The sequence below is a fragment of the Electrophorus electricus genome, chromosome 23, assembly GCF_013358815.1.
Source record: "Electrophorus electricus isolate fEleEle1 chromosome 23, fEleEle1.pri, whole genome shotgun sequence".
NCBI classification, from domain to species: Eukaryota; Metazoa; Chordata; class Actinopteri; order Gymnotiformes; family Gymnotidae; genus Electrophorus; species Electrophorus electricus.
The window spans coordinates 10,452,153-10,470,357 of NC_049557.1; the positions used below are offsets into that span (position 1 = coordinate 10,452,153).

Consider the following 18,205-nt stretch of genomic DNA (forward strand, 5'->3'; position numbering starts at 1 on the left):
ACATGGACTCACAATTTCGCCTGGCTGGATCTGGAAGTTTCCATAGTCGGAGGCGACGCCGGAAGCAGAGAGGACCTGAGCACCGATGGCTTTGGGTTTGTTTTCCGCCTGGATTTTGATCTTGGAGCGAATACTCTGTGAGACACACACACACACACACACACACACACACAGTGGAATGAGCAGTTGTGTGTGCCTGAGCTGCTTTTGCCTGTGGACTGATGGGGCTGTGGAGCTGCACACCTCGAAGGCACTCTTTATGATGTTGAGGATGTTGGAGGAGTCTTCCTGCAGGACCCCCAACTCAGCAATGGGGAAGTAATGCACCAGTTTCTGTTCATCACACACACACACACACACACACACACACACACACACACACACACACACACCCTTCATTTTAACTGAAAACCTGAACCCCGCCCCAGACTGGCTCTACAGCACTCTTATTAGAAATTAATAATAGAATTTAATAATAATAATTTAATAATAAGACACACCACGTCTACCGCGTTTATAAATTCAGCTGGCTAGAAATGAATACTATAAGAGTCAATTCAGCATAGTTTTATGTTGTTGTTGACGACCTCTCTACACTCCCATCTTCTGGTGTCTCACCTGGTAGTAGGAGAGCGAGTGGTTGGTGATGGCGAAGATGGGAATGATGTTGTGCTCCATGAGGACGTGCACCAGTGTAGGAACAGAGGGGTAGTCCTGCATGGTGGCGTGGGTGTAGCTGCCCTGGTCGTTCAGGTGGCACTCCTTGTCGTTACGTGCCAGGATTCCCGCCAGCGCATTCATGCCATCCGCCTCGTAGTGGAAGGCCGACTCGGTGGAGAACACGAGCAGGTGTGTGCTGTGCTTTCTCCACCCGATCTGAGACTGGTGGGAGAAAGTGAGTGAGAGAGAGAGAAAGAGAAAGAGAGAAGCTAACACTGTCTAATGCTGCCTAATACTAAAGGGCTAACACTGGAATGCTAAATCTAGAAGCACTGAAACACTGGAGGGCTAACACTGAAAAGATAACACAGGTTAACACTAAAGGGTTAACAATAAAAGTCTAACACTGGTAAACACTGAGGGGCTAACACTGAAAAGATAACACAGGTTAACACTAAAGGGTTAACAATAAAAGTCTAACACTGGTAAACACTGAGGGGCTAACACCGGCTAAACTCTTTACAAGTCACTAAAGTGTTGTACAGGTACATGTGTTTATATAGCATACAGTATATTTTCAGGTTTGGGTTCAAGCTTCGTCAGGCTCTGGTGAGCTGGGATCTGAGGTCTGGTGTGTACCTGGCACACAGCTGCTTGTAAGATGGCATCGAAGCCACCTTCAGGGGCGTCTAGGTTGCCAGATATCCGCTCCTTCTGCAGAATGTTCCTGAAGGTGCTGATGTTGCTGGTTAGAGTGATGACGTGTTGGAACGAAAAAGGGGGGTCGCTATTGGGCCACGGTTGGGTCAGTCTGCGGTGGGAGAGACGGGAGGGCGTGAGAGACAAAGGAAAGTGAGAAGAAGGAGAGAAAAATAATCAAAAATGTTACGGGGGGGCATAAAGAGAGGGAGTGGAACAGAGAGAAAGAGATTAGGAGATTAGGAGGTATATTAGGTAGACTCACTTAGTTGGCCTCATGTCTGTCTGCGGTTCAGTGACTTTGTCGACAAACTTGCCAAATCCAATAGTGTAGTCATCTGAGAGTGTCTTCACCAGCTCAGCTGTCCGGACATGATCAGGGCAGGATTACTCAGGATCTCATTATAAAATGCCTTTAAAATCAACTCACTCTCACACTGCAGAAAAATACTTATGAAAAGTTATTCAAGTTATCTGAAGTCCAGTGCCCTTAGACCAGAGGGGAAGGACCCCAGTCCATATAATCCCGCAGCCAGTCCACATTTATACCGGCCAACCTCCCCACCTGCAACTATGGGGCTGTTTGAAAAGCAAAAACAGAACCAAAATGTGGCACAGTACCCAACTCAACCCAACTAGAATACAACAAAAGCCATGACCAAACTCATAGTGCCCAACTATACCCAGAACTCAATCCAGCCTAGTACCCAACCCAGCCTAGTACCCAACCCAGCCTAGTACCCAACCCAGCCTAGTACCCAACCCAGAACCCAGCTCAGTATGTAACTTGGCATTTTCCATAATTTACTATCAGATTTTACATTAACCTTTCGCATGCTGAGCTCTTTTTAAAGTCTCAGACTCTTCTGGGTATTCTGCGCATGCTTAACCAATCTGCCCAATCATAAGAGTTGATTATTATTATTATTATTATTATTATTGATACTGAAAAATTGTTATTATTACAACTCATCACTCACCCAACTCATCTCCCATCCTCTTGAGGTTGTCTAGATCATCGGACATGGAGTTGGAGAAGTCCATGAGGATGTAGAGGTCCAGTGGCCCGCGGGCAGGCTCAAACACCTCCATCTCGATCTCTCGCTCCTCCCCCGGTAACAGCATCATCTTCATCAGCTGGGGGGCCACCTGCGAGTGCTTCAGTCTTTTATTAATCATCACATTCTGGGGGGAGAGAGAGAGAGAGAGAACGAGGGAGAGGAGAAAGGAGAGATAAGAGAGAGATGAAGGGCAGATAGGGGAGGAGAGGGAGCAGAAAAGGAGGCTTGATTTTTTGGAAACCTTTAAAACTTCAACACTCCCTTTTTAAAACCCTTTCAATTTACTCCACCCACTGACCCTCTGTCCCTCCAAAACCCCACTAACAAACCCCCACATCCCCACATATATTCCTTCATACACACATCCCCACATTTACAACCCTGATTTGGACTGATTTTGTAGCAGTGCCATCCTGTGTTGGTGAAAATCCTGGCCAGCATCAGTGCTACTCAGTACGAGAACAGACGTGGTATGTGTGCAATTCCAGTTGGTTCCGTATTGGAATAGTGTGGACTCGGTATGTGTCTAGGATCCGTGTTGGAACAGTGTGGATGGGGTATGTGTCCAAATTCCGTGTTGGAACAGTGTGGATGGGGTATGTGTCCAGATTCCGTGTTGGAACAGTGTGGATGGAGTGTGTGTCCAGATTCCGTGTTGGAACAGTGTGGATGTGGTCCTCACCTCTTCCATGGACATGAAGCTCTGCACAGACACCATTTTGACACAGCCATGAGCCTTCAGGTTCTCCAGCAGGTCACAGCGATCGTAGGTGAACACCTGCTCCCACATAACAGAACCTTTCATGTGTAGTAAAGATGCATCAGGGTATACACAGCACTGCACAGATTAGTGCTCCTGCTCCAACTCACCCGTTCTGGTCCTGAAGTTAAATTAAAATGAAGCATTTCGACTGATTCAGGTATGTTAGATCACTGGAAAAAACCCACTAGGAACTAAAACTAGAACCGAGCCTAGCCCACGGAGTTCAGTTCCAGTTCTCCTCTAACCCACCTCACACAGGTGCACAAAGGCCTTCAGAACACCTGAATGAGTCACACCCACAGTGTTAGACTGAGGTTGTGAATGTCTGAGCCACAGTGACCCAGCTGAGCTGTGTCCTAGATGTGCTGTGACCCAGGTGAGCTGTGACCCAGTTGAGCTGTGACCCAGGTGAGCTGTGACCCAGCTGAGCTGTGACCCAGGTGAGCTGTGACCCAGGTGAGCTGTGACCCAGCTGAGCTGTGACCCAGCTGAGCTGTGACCCAGCTGAGCTGTGACCCAGGTGAGCTTACCTCATCAGGACAGTATGCACAGCCCATTCCCGTCTGCAAACAGGTGGAGCAGTTCACCGCTCTGCTAGCTGAGCAGGGATTCGCTGTGGACGATGTGAGAATGACGAGTCAAGTCACATAACGTCACACACAAAACAGGACATTCAGAAGTCACAGCCAAGTGCTGAATGAGCACCCAGAGACAATACCTTAAAATCACGTTTTTCATCAGTAGCTTATACCAGTATCTTATACGTATATTTAGTCCTGAGATGATGCCTGATTATGCCCTGACCAACCTGCTGACCATTTTCTCCACTAATAAAAAGGCTTAATGTGACACATGTTTACTAATTACTTTGTCATCTGTCATAGTTTCATATTCTGTACTTTTATTTGTGGTTTAACTGAAAACAGCACTTTGCTGGTGAAGAGAAAAACCTACCATGAGGTATGAAGTGCAAATACATAAATACTACAGTAAATAAAACACTATAGCACAGGTCAGTACTGAAGTATGTACTATTTCAGTATGTTCTACAGTCTGTACTTCAGTATATACTCCAGAATGTTCTACATTTGTACTTTGATATGTGTTGTACAAGCTAAAGTGTTGGTGTAAATGGTTTTGTGGTAGAGGGGGAACAGATCCATACCAGCTTCAGCATGGCCAACACACAGAGTCAGAAATACGACCTCCACAACGACACGCAACACCCATCTACCCATCGCAGACCTGTAAAACACACACACACACACACACACACACACACACACACACACACACACACACACACACACACACACACACACACACACACACACGCACGCACACGCACACGCACACGCAAACACACACACACACACACACACACACACGCACACACACACACAGATCAGACAGGCTGCAGTAGTAGCTCATCTGTACACACCTGCACACTCTCACGCATATCACATAACAGACAAATTTATTAAACCAGGACATGCTGGATAACATTAGTGACACAGTATGGGTGAAAAGACATTCAGATGTTTATCTCTCGTCTAGTGCATGCACACACACACACACACACACACACACACACACACACACACACGCACAAAAACAATATATTTACATTATAACTTTTAAAAACTTTTCTTAACTTTATCTCAGGAGCTCAGAAGGCTGCCACCCTAAATCTCTTCTGACTGCCTTAAAAACACGACCACCTGTTAAATATCCTCCCTCTCTCTCTCCCCCTCTCTCCCTCTCTCTCCCTCCCTCTCCTCTTGTCTTGTCCACCCCCTCCACAGATCAAAAGCAGACGGGGTCAGTTTTACCCTCCATATATCAAGGCCCCTGTCAGAGAGCAGGAGTCACCCAAGAATTCCTCCCATCGCCTGCCCAGATGGAACACTCCTGCACAGCAGGCACCTAACCCCGCCTTTATTACCCACAATCACTGTCTGCACGTCAGCCACATGTCCTGATAAAACATTATATGACAGCAAAGAAAGCAATGTTAATATTATAAATGTTATTCCGGTGTTTTCCCAGAGATCCCAAATGAAGAACTGCTCTTGACTAAAAGTGCTGGAATTTCACTGCAAGATGAGAAAGTGAGGAAAAAAGAAAAAAGGTGAGAGAGAGAAAGAGAGAGAGAGAGAGAATGACGAAGAGAGTGTGTGAGAGTGAGGAAGAGTGTTTTAAGAGAGGTGAGAGAAAGAAAAACATCTCACCTTGGCCTTTACACCTTATTGTGAGTGTGTGTGTGCGCGCGGGGGTTGAGGGCATGCCCTGTAGGCTATAAAGGTAATATTTTAATGCAGTAAAGGAGTTTGGCCGAATAACCGTGACACGGTCAAGCGCACACACAGACTAGCAGCAGCCACTGGTCTCCGTGGACACCTGAAACATTGCAGGCACCTTCCTGCTAAACACCTCAACAAAAGCCAGACACACGAGACCAGTTAAATAAGACAAGACAGCCGGAGGCCCAGGCCCAGAAGAATGAACGAACGAACACAAACACACACAAAAAGAGGACAGAATCTCAGTACCAAAATCAGTGGTGACTGAAATAATGCACACACAGGTGAAACAGCCATTACACTGAACATGTGAACACAGATGAACTCAGAGGGCATCACGTATTTAGATTCAGGAAAAATAAATGATTTTTTTAAATGTTTGTTTAATACAGCAGATTTAGAGACCAAAATGATGACTCAAAGTAGAGACACATTCACTGGATCATTAAACATACAGAACAGAAACGGTCTCAATTAAAAGGACTCCACCTCACACACACACACAGTCTGACAAAACCTTATCTCTTCTACAACACCCCTGTGCTCGTGGTGTGTGTGTGTGGGGGGGGGGGGGGGGGGGGGGGGGTCACCCTCTCGTGGGAGTTAGAAGCCAGAGAGAGCAAAGGTTATTAACCTCAGACGGCTTCCACAAGTCTGACATCTACCTTGTGATGGAGCAGACAGAGACACGGACAGAAGACAGACAGACAGGCAGACAGACAGACAGGCAGACAGACAGTGGAATTTCTCTCGCAAGCTTTCGGTGCATGTCCCTGCCGTGTGAAAAACTTACATCATCAAAAAAGTAGCATAGAACTATAATGTACATTTTATACTACAGTGATATGATGCACGACACTTCACATTCCAATCATATACAGAATAAAATCTGTATGTGTTAACAGTGGGTGAGAGATGTCATATGAAAATATGTTACTATATATGAAATGGTAGAAATGAATACACAGACAGAGAGAGAGAGAGAGAGAGCGAGCGAGCTTCCTTAGTTTTCAGTCTGAGCTTAGATTGCTAAACTCACAAACCTCTTTATGGGGACTTTCCCAATCCAAATGTCAAAGTCCAAGTTAGAAACAGCGAGATCAAACTCAAATCCTTTCACTCCGTCTCTGCTGTGTCACCTCCTCCAGAGGGGAGCAGCACTCCTCTGCTCCTGTTCCTGCACCTCCTCACAGGCGTGGCGGGACCTTCCGGCACAGCGAGGTCTTAACACAGCTTCTCTCTGTTCCGTCAGACCAGTGTCTGATCACCCGTCTGGTTGAGTGTGTTTGGGAAGGAGCGAGCTAGCACCCTGAAGAAGTGTGGGCAGCTGCTCCTTGGACGTTTGCGAGTGTGCAGACTGGCTTTAAATCTCTCCCTTTCCACAGGAGCCCACGTCCAGTCTTCAGGTGCCTTTTGCAGGCTCCTCCCTTCCTCTGCTTCCCTTTTGTTGCCGTGCTGGTCGGCGTGGTAACGCGCGCACTCCACCTTCCTGCAGGCTGCGTCCTTACTCACCCTGCTCCCACATTCCAGCAGAGAGAGAGCTACTTCACCTGCCCACACCTGAGACAGGGAGCCTCGCCACTGCTCCGCGCGCGCCTGCTAAAGGAGTGGCATGCACAAATGGTGCCTACAGGCAACAAAGAATCCTCACTGTGCAAAAAACAACTCATATACGCATGCATGCACATGCACGATTACACGCACGCACACACCCGCGCGCACACACACACACCCACACATTAGATAAGGCAAGTTATGAAGACATTAAATTGGTGGGTAAACTTATGAAAGAGGCACAATCTGTTTCACTGGGTTTGTACTGTACAACTGGCCGGTGGGTTACGACTGTGGTTCTTTGGAGAATCTGAACCAGCAATACAGGCCACTTTCCCAGTAGCTTGACTAAACTCACAAACTCTACCACAGAGTGAGTGAGTGAGTGAGTGAGTGAGTGAGTGAGTGAGTGAGTGAGTGTGTGTGTGTGTGTGTGTGTGTGTGTGTGTGTGTGTGTGTGCCTGCGCGCGCGCATGCACAGCAACACACCAGCTCTTACAAACTAAAACCAAAATGTTCAAAGACTCTATGATTCAAGACTTTTGGCTAAAAGATAGTAAAGAGGGAGGGAGGGAGTTCTACAAGAAAGTAAAAGGCTGAAGAACACATATTCCTGTGAGGACAAAATCAAAAGGTTGCAACCCTCCCTGCTAGAGAGCGAGAGAGAGAGAAGGAAGGATCAAGAGAAAGAGTGAGAGGAGGAGTGAAAATGAGACATAAGCAGGATGTCTAAACGGTCTAAGTGAAACAGACCATTATGTTGTCCCACACCTACAACAGGCGTGTGGGGTCACGCCACAATCAAAGGCAAAGAGAGTCCGAATTCAGAGTGGGGGAGAAAAATAGAAGATGAGCTTTATTGACCTCTGCATGTGCACAGTAACTGAAGACCTCACATACGGGGTCTTCCTTCATGCTGTTTGGCTGTGAGCTTCTGCCCTGGCCGCGCTTCCTGTGTGTGTTCACACAAGAGTCCACTAAGTGTATGAAAACACTGCAAGCAAACAAAGATAAATAAAATGTCACATGACCTTAAAAGAATAGATCCTTTGCAAATAATTCCCACAGCGAGATATCACAGGACGCTTCCACGCACGTGACCCATACCACATACGTGAACCATTTCACACGTGTACACCGTTCCACACACGAGAACGTACCTCACATGAGAACCATACCACACACATGAACATACCACACACGTGAACATACACTGCCCTCCAGGAGTGCTGGCACAGAAACATCTAAACTGCCACTTCACATATGAGCATATGTGTCGCAGTAAAGCTCTGAACATGTATGATACTGAACGTGTAAGATACTGACTTCACATGTATGTTGACACGCGTTTCTGCAGTCTCAGGAGACCACAGGCATCTGGGCAGTCTAGATATTCTTCGTTGTTTTAATAATACATGGTTATCTGTATATAGTATTATGTCCTACTTTATTACTATAATATTACAGTGTTTTTTATCATATGTGATGACTCGACCTTTAGATGTGTAATTAAACTGTATGTGTGTCACCATGTTCTGCCTTAGAAACGTTTTGTGAAACGTTCCCTAGAGCATCTACAATATCTTGTTTTGGAGGTTTTGACATCACTGTCCTCAGACACTCGGCCTTCTCAAAAGTTTTCGATGAACTTCATGGTTGCCTTGGTGATTAAATTAATCTGATGAGTTCAGCCAGACTAATAAACACATTTGTGCATCGTGTCCATAGATGTGCATCACTGTCTGGCCATCAAACTTCCACAAGTGTGAACCCAGGTCCTGACATCAGGGTTTCATCTCTCAGTCAGTCTTGCAGCAGAAGACACAGGGAACCTCACAGGGAGCCAGAGGAAATGACGGACGTTGGTGATGTTGGTGTCATTGACGACGTTGCTCGGTAAAGGATTTCAGTGACTTGGTTTTGATGAGTTCTTATCATTCACATCTTCAGATGAACTGGAGATTACTTTCCTCCAGTGAGATTATTGTGCTCCAGTGAAATTGTCATCCTCCAGTGTGCTTCTTCTCAGAATTTCCTGTGCTGGTGTTTTGGCTTGGGGTTGTTCTCACGCACCCCTCGCTCACATTCTGTCAGATTTACAGCTGCAGAAGCTTTTGGCAAAACATCTCACATGCCCGCTACCATTGTGTAAGGGAGCAGCGAGATCGCTAATGTTACGCTGATTTATGCGTCCTGGCACACTCGGGCCTACAAAATGGAGCGGAACCAACATGCATGTGCTTGTCATGTTTGCCTCGTCTTCTGTAACAAAGCTTGTCTGAGTGGAAGGAACAGGACCGTCTCAAAGACTGGGACAGGGCAGGCTGTAGTATTTCATCACTTCATGTATTAAAACAAACAATTTGTGAGGTTATAGAGAACTAGTTTGGATAATTCGTGCAAAGACCAGTAGTGCACAATGTAAACATGCAGCTCAAGTCACATGGGGTGTGACCTAAACCTTCTCTCTGGCATCCTTCCTGAAGTCTACCTGAGGTCCAGGTGCTTAACTAGCCCTGCGTCAGCATATACTCACGCAGACGATAAAACGAACACACACACAGCAAATCCATAGCAACTTGAAAAGGAATCGTACTTTGCTACTAACAGCAATAAACACACAATGAATTCTGAATGAGTACAGGCTGGGTGTGTCCCCGGTCCATATGAGTCAGACAGCGTCACTCTCTTGCACTCCCCACACACAGTGTAAACGAACACCATCCTTCATCCTTCTCGGTGGGGGCTATGGAATTATTCCGTTATTTCAGTCTTCCTGTCCAACACAATAACTCCAAACACCGTCACATTGCCGCTTGCTTTCAAAATACAACTTTGAGAAAAACCTTAGGCTGTTTTGACTACTCTATTAAATGATGCCAATACGACAGAAAACGTAATTAGTTGTATTAGTGATGGCCTCAGAAGCAGCCCCAACTGCCCCAGTGTAGAAATAAAGCAAAATCAAGCCTGACGGGCAGTCTTGACCTTGGTGTGCACGACCTGCGTCACACAACGCCACACCTCTCCACCACAGCTCTCCGACACCTTTGTTCGGTCCTCCAGGTTGTGGAGTTGTAGCCGTGAGTCTGTGGGCCAACGAATAGCTTTTGGGCTCAAAACTAATTGAGGAGACATTTCAAAGTAACGTTTTTACCTCGTTTAGAGTCAAAGCAATGGACACAGAGCGCAAAACTCAGCTGCGACTACAACTCACGCAGACATTTTGTGCGCCAACGCCAGGGACAACGTGGGAGCAGTCCCCTCTCCCTCACACACACACACACACACAGAAAGTGAGAGAGAATAAATGAACAACTAAAATCAAGTTTTAAGAAAGGAAAAAAACAACAAACTTACTTTTAAGGAGCAAAACTCCACAACAGTCGCGGTCACTTAAAAGTTCAGCCTTTTTTAAAACAGCATTTTAGTTTCCCAGGAATGCCAATGCAAGTTGGTTTATATTGATTACTGATATTTGGAAGTGTTGGATTAAAGGGTTTCCTCTCAGACCCTCGTCCTTCCTGCCGGCGACTGCCGAGGTCCCCCGTTTTGGCAAAGCCCCTTTAGAAAGCCCCTTTAGGAGGAGGCGTGCATTAACATAACAATGGACCTCTTTTGCAGCCTTTCTGCTTGAGTTTGCAGAGAAGTGGCCAGACTGTGGCTGGGGAACAGCGCAGCGACCACCTCACCGCGTCTTCCTCAGCTTCCACGGGTCTTCAGACATTGTGTAACGAGTCACGGGCGGCAGAGTGAGCAGGGCCTACGTGGGGTGTGGCCGCTTGCTCCGCACGACTCGCGTACAGACCAGCAACGCTTAGGCTTCGAGCCTGATGTATACAAGCGTATTTCTCAAATCAACACAGTTATCTCTTCCATCTCCCCCGAGATAAAACATTCAACAAAGCAGCCCCGGCGTTTTCATCTCTCAGCTCGAGGGTGAGCCAAGATTAATGTGCAGACTCTCGGAAATGGTGTTGGATGTTTCTCTAAGATCACGAGCAGAAACGTGTGAAGCCCGAGGTGGTTTGGACAGCGGAGAACCTCTGCATGGACTTCAGACAGGTCAGAAGTGAGGGGTGCACTAAATCATGAATGGCAAGGGGAGAGAGAGAGCCAAGGGTCATGTTTTCAAACGCAGGCTGGAAATTAACAGCCGCCTTCTGCACTCCCGAAAAATGGTGTTTAATTGTTACTGTAGATATTATGTTCGACTTTTGTGTGTATGAGGGAGCGCCTGCTTCAGGATAAGACTGGAGTAAAGGAAGGGTTCTTCAACTCCAACATTCCTCAGGAGTGATTGATAACATGTCACACATGGGGTGGAACAACCACAGGTAGAGAAGCATAATTTCAAGCACTGAAAAACACACACACACACACACACACACACACACACACACACAGAAAGAGCGAGAGCGAGAGAGAGAGATGCACCAACAGACACAGATACACGGTTGACAACTTTAAAATGACAGGAACGACCAAAGTATACCGTAAAGACACCCTCACTGCTGATCTGAGCTCAGTCTACCTGTGCCCACGTAACTGTTTATAATGCGGTATATATATATATACAGCTGATCCTAGAACATTATATTGAAAACAAACAAAAAAACAAAGAACCATAAAGAAACGGGATGTATTTTACATGCGTATAGTCTACATCGCGAACAATTGTGCAGCGCTGATCTTCAGATGTGGTGTGGCTTCAGACTTAATTGGTATAGCAGATTATAACCCCGAGCACACGGGTCAGTCCCTGCAAAGTGAGGACAAGCACGCAATCACAGACGTGTACAAGACCCAAGGAATATGTCCAGAAACATCTCATGAAGCGGACACACACCTTCCCTGGAGAACACAGACACACACACACACACACCTTCCCTGGAGAACACACACACACACACTCACACCTTCCCTGGAGAACACACACACACACACACACACACACACACACACACACACACACACACACACACACACACACACACACACACCTTCCCTGGAGAATACACACACACACACACACACCTTCCCTGGAGAACACACACACACACACACACACACACACACACACCTTCCCTGGAGAACACACACAAACACACACACACCTTCCCTGGAGAACACACACACACACACACACACACCTTCCCTGGAGAACACACACAAACACACACACACACCTTCCCTGGAGAACACACACAAACACACACACACACCTTCCCTGGAGAACACACACAAACACACACACACACACACACACCTTCCCTGGAGAACACACACAAACACACACACACACACACACCTTCCCTGGAGACCACACACACACACACGCGCACACACACACACCTTCCCTGGAGAACACACGCACACACACACACACACACACACCTTCCCTGGAGACCACACACACGCGCACACACACACACACACACACCTTCCCTGGAGACCACACACACACACACGCCTTCCCTGGAGACCACACACACGCACACACACACACACACCTTCCCTGGAGAACACACACACACACACCTTCCCTGGAGAACACACACACACACCTTCCCTGGAGAACACACACACACACACACACACCTTCCCTGGAGAACACAAACAAACACACACACACACACACACACCTTCCCTGGAGAACACACACACACACACACCTTCCCTGGAGAACACACACACACACACACACACCTTCCCTGGAGAACACACACACACACACACCTTCCCTGGAGAACACACACACAAACCTTCCCTGGAGAACACACACACACACACACACACACACACACCTTCCCTGGAGAACACACACACACACACCTTCCCTGGAGAACACACACACACACACACACACACCTTCCCTGGAGAACGCACACACACACACACACACACACCTTCCCTGGAGAACGCACACACACACACACACACACACCTTCCCTGGAGAACGCACACACACACACACACACCTTCCCTGGAGAACGCACACACACACACACACACACACCTTCCCTGGAGAACGCGCACACACACACCTTCCCTGGAGAACGCGCACACACACACACACACACACACCTTCCCTGGAGAACGCACACACACACACACACACCTTCCCTGGAGAACGCACACACACACACACACACCTTCCCTGGAGAACGCACACACACACACACCTTCCCTGGAGAACGCACACACACACACACACACACACACACACACCTTCCCTGGAGAACGCGCACACACACACACACACACACACACCTTCCCTGGAGAACACACACACACACCTTCCCTGGAGAACACACACACACACACACACACACACCTTCCCTGGAGAACGCACACACACACACACACACACACACACACCTTCCCTGGAGAACGCACACACACACACACACACACACACCTTCCCTGGAGAACGCACACACACACACACACACCTTCCCTGGAGAACGCACACACACACACACACACCTTCCCTCGAGAACGCACACACACACACACACACCTTCCCTGGAGAACGCACACACACACACACCTTCCCTGGAGAACGCACACACACACACACACACACACACACACACACACCTTCCCTGGAGAACGCGCACACACACACACACACACACACCTTCCCTGGAGAACACACACACACACCTTCCCTGGAGAACACACACACACACACACACACACACACACCTTCCCTGGAGAACGCACACACACACACCTTCCCTGGAGAACGCACACACACACACACCTTCCCTGGAGAACGCACACACACACACACACCTTCCCTGGAGAACGCACACACACACACACACACACACACACACACACACACACACACACACACACACCTTCCCTGGAGAACGCACACACACACACCTTCCCTGGAGAACGCACACACACACACACCTTCCCTGGAGAACGCACACACACACACACCTTCCCTGGAGAACGCACACACACACACACCTTCCCTGGAGAACGCACACACACACACACACCTTCCCTGGAGAACGCACACACACACACACCTTCCCTGGAGAACACACACACACACACACACCTTCCCTGGAGAACACACACACACACACACACCTTCCCTGGAGAACACACACACACACACACACACCTTCCCTGGAGAACACACACACACACACCTTCCCTGGAGAACACACACACACACACACACACCTTCCCTGGAGAACACACACACACACACACACCTTCCCTGGAGAACACACACACACACACACACACACCTTCCCTGGAGAACGCACACACACACACACACACACCTTCCCTGGAGAACGCACACACACACACACCTTCCCTGGAGAACGCACACACACACACACCTTCCCTGGAGAACGCACACACACACACACCTTCCCTGGAGAACACACACACACACACACCTTCCCTGGAGAACACACACACACACACACCTTCCCTGGAGAACACACACACACACACACCTTCCCTGGAGAACACACACACACCTTCCCTGGAGAACACACCCACACCTTCCCTGGAGAACACACCCACACACACCTTCCCTGGAGAACACACACACACCTTCCCTGGAGAACGCACACACACACACCTTCCCTGGAGAACACACACACACACACCTTCCCTGGAGAACACACACACACACACCTTCCCTGGAGAACACACACACACACACCTTCCCTGGAGAACACACACACACACACCTTCCCTGGAGAACACACACACACACACCTTCCCTGGAGAACACACACACACACACCTTCCCTGGAGAACACACACACACCTTCCCTGGAGAACACACACACACACACCTTCCCTGGAGAACACACACACACACACACACCTTCCCTGGAGAACACACACACACACACACACACACACCTTCCCTGGAGAACGCACACACACACACACACACACCTTCCCTGGAGAACGCACACACACACACACCTTCCCTGGAGAACGCACACACACACACACCTTCCCTGGAGAACGCACACACACACACCTTCCCTGGAGAACACACACACACACACCTTCCCTGGAGAACACACACACACACACACCTTCCCTGGAGAACACACACACACACACACCTTCCCTGGAGAACACACACACACACCTTCCCTGGAGAACACACACACACACACCTTCCCTGGAGAACACACACACACACACACCTTCCCTGGAGAACACACACACACACACACCTTCCCTGGAGAACACACACACACCTTCCCTGGAGAACACACACACACCTTCCCTGGAGAACACACCCACACACACCTTCCCTGGAGAACACACCCACACACACCTTCCCTGGAGAACACACACACACCTTCCCTGGAGAACGCACACACACACACCTTCCCTGGAGAACACACACACACACACCTTCCCTGGAGAACACACACACACACACCTTCCCTGGAGAACACACACACACACACCTTCCCTGGAGAACACACACACACACACCTTCCCTGGAGAACACACACACACACACACCTTCCCTGGAGAACACACACACACACACACACCTTCCCTGGAGAACACACACACACACACACACCTTCCCTGGAGAACACACACACACACACACACACACACCTTCCCTGGAGAACACACACACACCTTCCCTGGAGAACACACACACACCTTCCCTGGAGAACACACACACACACACACCTTCCCTGGAGAACACACACACACACACACCTTCCCTGGAGAACACACACACACACACCTTCCCTGGAGAACACACACACACACACACACACCTTCCCTGGAGAACACACACACACACACACCTTCCCTGGAGAACACACACACACACACCTTCACTGGAGAACACACACACACACACACCTTCCCTGGAGAACACACACACACACACACACACCTTCCCTGGAGAACACACACACACACACACACACCTTCCCTGGAGAACACACACACACACACACACACCTTCCCTGGAGAACACACACACACCTTCCCTAGAGAACACACACACACCTTCCCTGGAGAACACACACACACACACACCTTCCCTGGAGAACACACACACACACACCTTCCCTGGAGAACACACACACACACACACCTTCCCTGGAGAACACACACACACACACACCTTCCCTGGAGAACACACACACACACACACACACACACACACACCTTCCCTGGAGAACACACACACACACACACACACACACACACCTCCCCTGGAGAACACACACACACACACACACACCTTCCCTGGAGAACACACACACACACACACACACCTTCCCTGGAGAACACACACACACACACACACCTTCCCTGGAGAACACACACACACACACACACCTTCCCTGGAGAACACACACACACACCTTCCCTGGAGAACACACACACACACACATACCTTCCCTGGAGAACACACACACACACACATACCTTCCCTGGAGAACACACACACACACACACACACACCTTCCCTGGAGAACACACACACACACACACACACACCTTCCCTGGAGAACACACACACACACACACACACCTTCCCTGGAGAACACACACACACACACACACCTTCCCTGGAGAACACACACACACACACACACACCTTCCCTGGAGAACACACACACACACACACACACCTTCCCTGGAGAACACACACACACACACACACACCTTCCCTGGAGAACACACACACACACACACTCACCTTCCCTGGAGAACACACACACACACACACACCTTCCCTGGAGAACACACACACACACACACACACACACACACACACACACCTTCCCTGGAGAACACACACACACACCTTCCCTGGAGAACACACACACACACCTTCCCTGGAGAACACACACACACACACACCTTCCCTGGAGAACACACACACACACACACACCTTCCCTGGAGAACACACACACACACACACACCTTCCCTGGAGAACACACACACACACACACACCTTCCCTGGAGAACACACACACACACACCTTCCCTGGAGAACACACACACACACACACACCTTCCCTGGAGAACACACACACACACACACACCTTCCCTGGAGAACACACACACACACACACACCTTCCCTGGAGAACACACACACACACACACCTTCCCTGGAGAACACACACACACACACACACCTTCCCTGGAGAACACACACACACACACACACCTTCCCTGGAGAACACACACACACACACACACCTTCCCTGGAGAACGCACACACACACACACACCTTCCCTGGAGAACGCACACACACACACCTTCCCTGGAGAACACATACACACACACACCTTCCCTGGAGAACACACACACACACACACACCTTCCCTGGAGAACACACACACACACACACACCTTCCCTGGAGAACACACACACACCTTCCCTGGAGAACGCACACACACACACCTTCCCTGGAGAACACACACACACACACACACACCTTCCCTGGAGAACACACACACACACACACCTTCCCTGGAGAACACACACACACCTTCCCTGGAGAACACACACACACACACACCTTCCCTGGAGAACACACACACACACACACACACACACCTTCCCTGGAGAACACACACACACCTTCCCTGGAGAACACACACACACACACACACACCTTCCCTGGAGAACACACACACACACACACACACCTTCCCTGGAGAACACACACACACACACACACACCTTCCCTGGAGAACACACACACACACACACACACCTTCCCTGGAGAACACACACACACACACACACACCTTCCCTGGAGAACACACACACACACACACACCTTCCCTGGAGAACACACACACACACACACACACCTTCTCTGGAGAACACACACACACACACACACCTTCCCTGGAGAACACACACACACACACACACACACCTTCCCTGGAGAACACACACACACACACACACCTTCCCTGGAGAACACACACACACACACACACCTTCCCTGGAGAACACACACACACACACACCTTCCCTGGAGAACACACACACACACACACACCTTCCTTGGAGAACACACACACACACCTTCCCTGGAGAACACACACACACACCTTCCCTGGAGAACACACACACACACCTTCCCTGGAGAACAC

General features: G+C 49.0%; 1 protein-coding gene across 3 annotated transcripts in view; it reads right to left on the reverse strand.

The window, feature by feature from the left end:
• Positions 1 to 10,761, reverse strand: part of itgb4 (integrin, beta 4) — a 28,986-nt gene extending 18,225 nt beyond the window's left edge. For 2 of the 3 annotated variants that reach the window (XM_027026928.2, XM_027026926.2), the window contains exons 1-10: positions 10,401 to 10,761; positions 4,349 to 4,428; positions 3,714 to 3,796; positions 3,103 to 3,198; positions 2,340 to 2,544; positions 1,625 to 1,721; positions 1,300 to 1,471; positions 619 to 882; positions 244 to 333; positions 13 to 135 (exon numbers count right to left, since the gene is read on the reverse strand). In XM_027026928.2, coding sequence (XP_026882729.2) covers positions 13 to 135; positions 244 to 333; positions 619 to 882; positions 1,300 to 1,471; positions 1,625 to 1,721; positions 2,340 to 2,544; positions 3,103 to 3,198; positions 3,714 to 3,796; positions 4,349 to 4,421 — 1,203 coding nt within the window. In that variant the 5' untranslated portion in view covers positions 4,422 to 4,428; positions 10,401 to 10,761. Of the gene's footprint in view, positions 1 to 12; positions 136 to 243; positions 334 to 618; positions 883 to 1,299; positions 1,472 to 1,624; positions 1,722 to 2,339; positions 2,545 to 3,102; positions 3,199 to 3,713; positions 3,797 to 4,348; positions 4,429 to 6,529; positions 7,034 to 10,400 lie in introns of those variants that run through there. The other variant, XM_027026927.2, reaches the window with a different exon arrangement.
• Between the last annotated feature and the right edge of the window lie 7,444 nt (positions 10,762 to 18,205).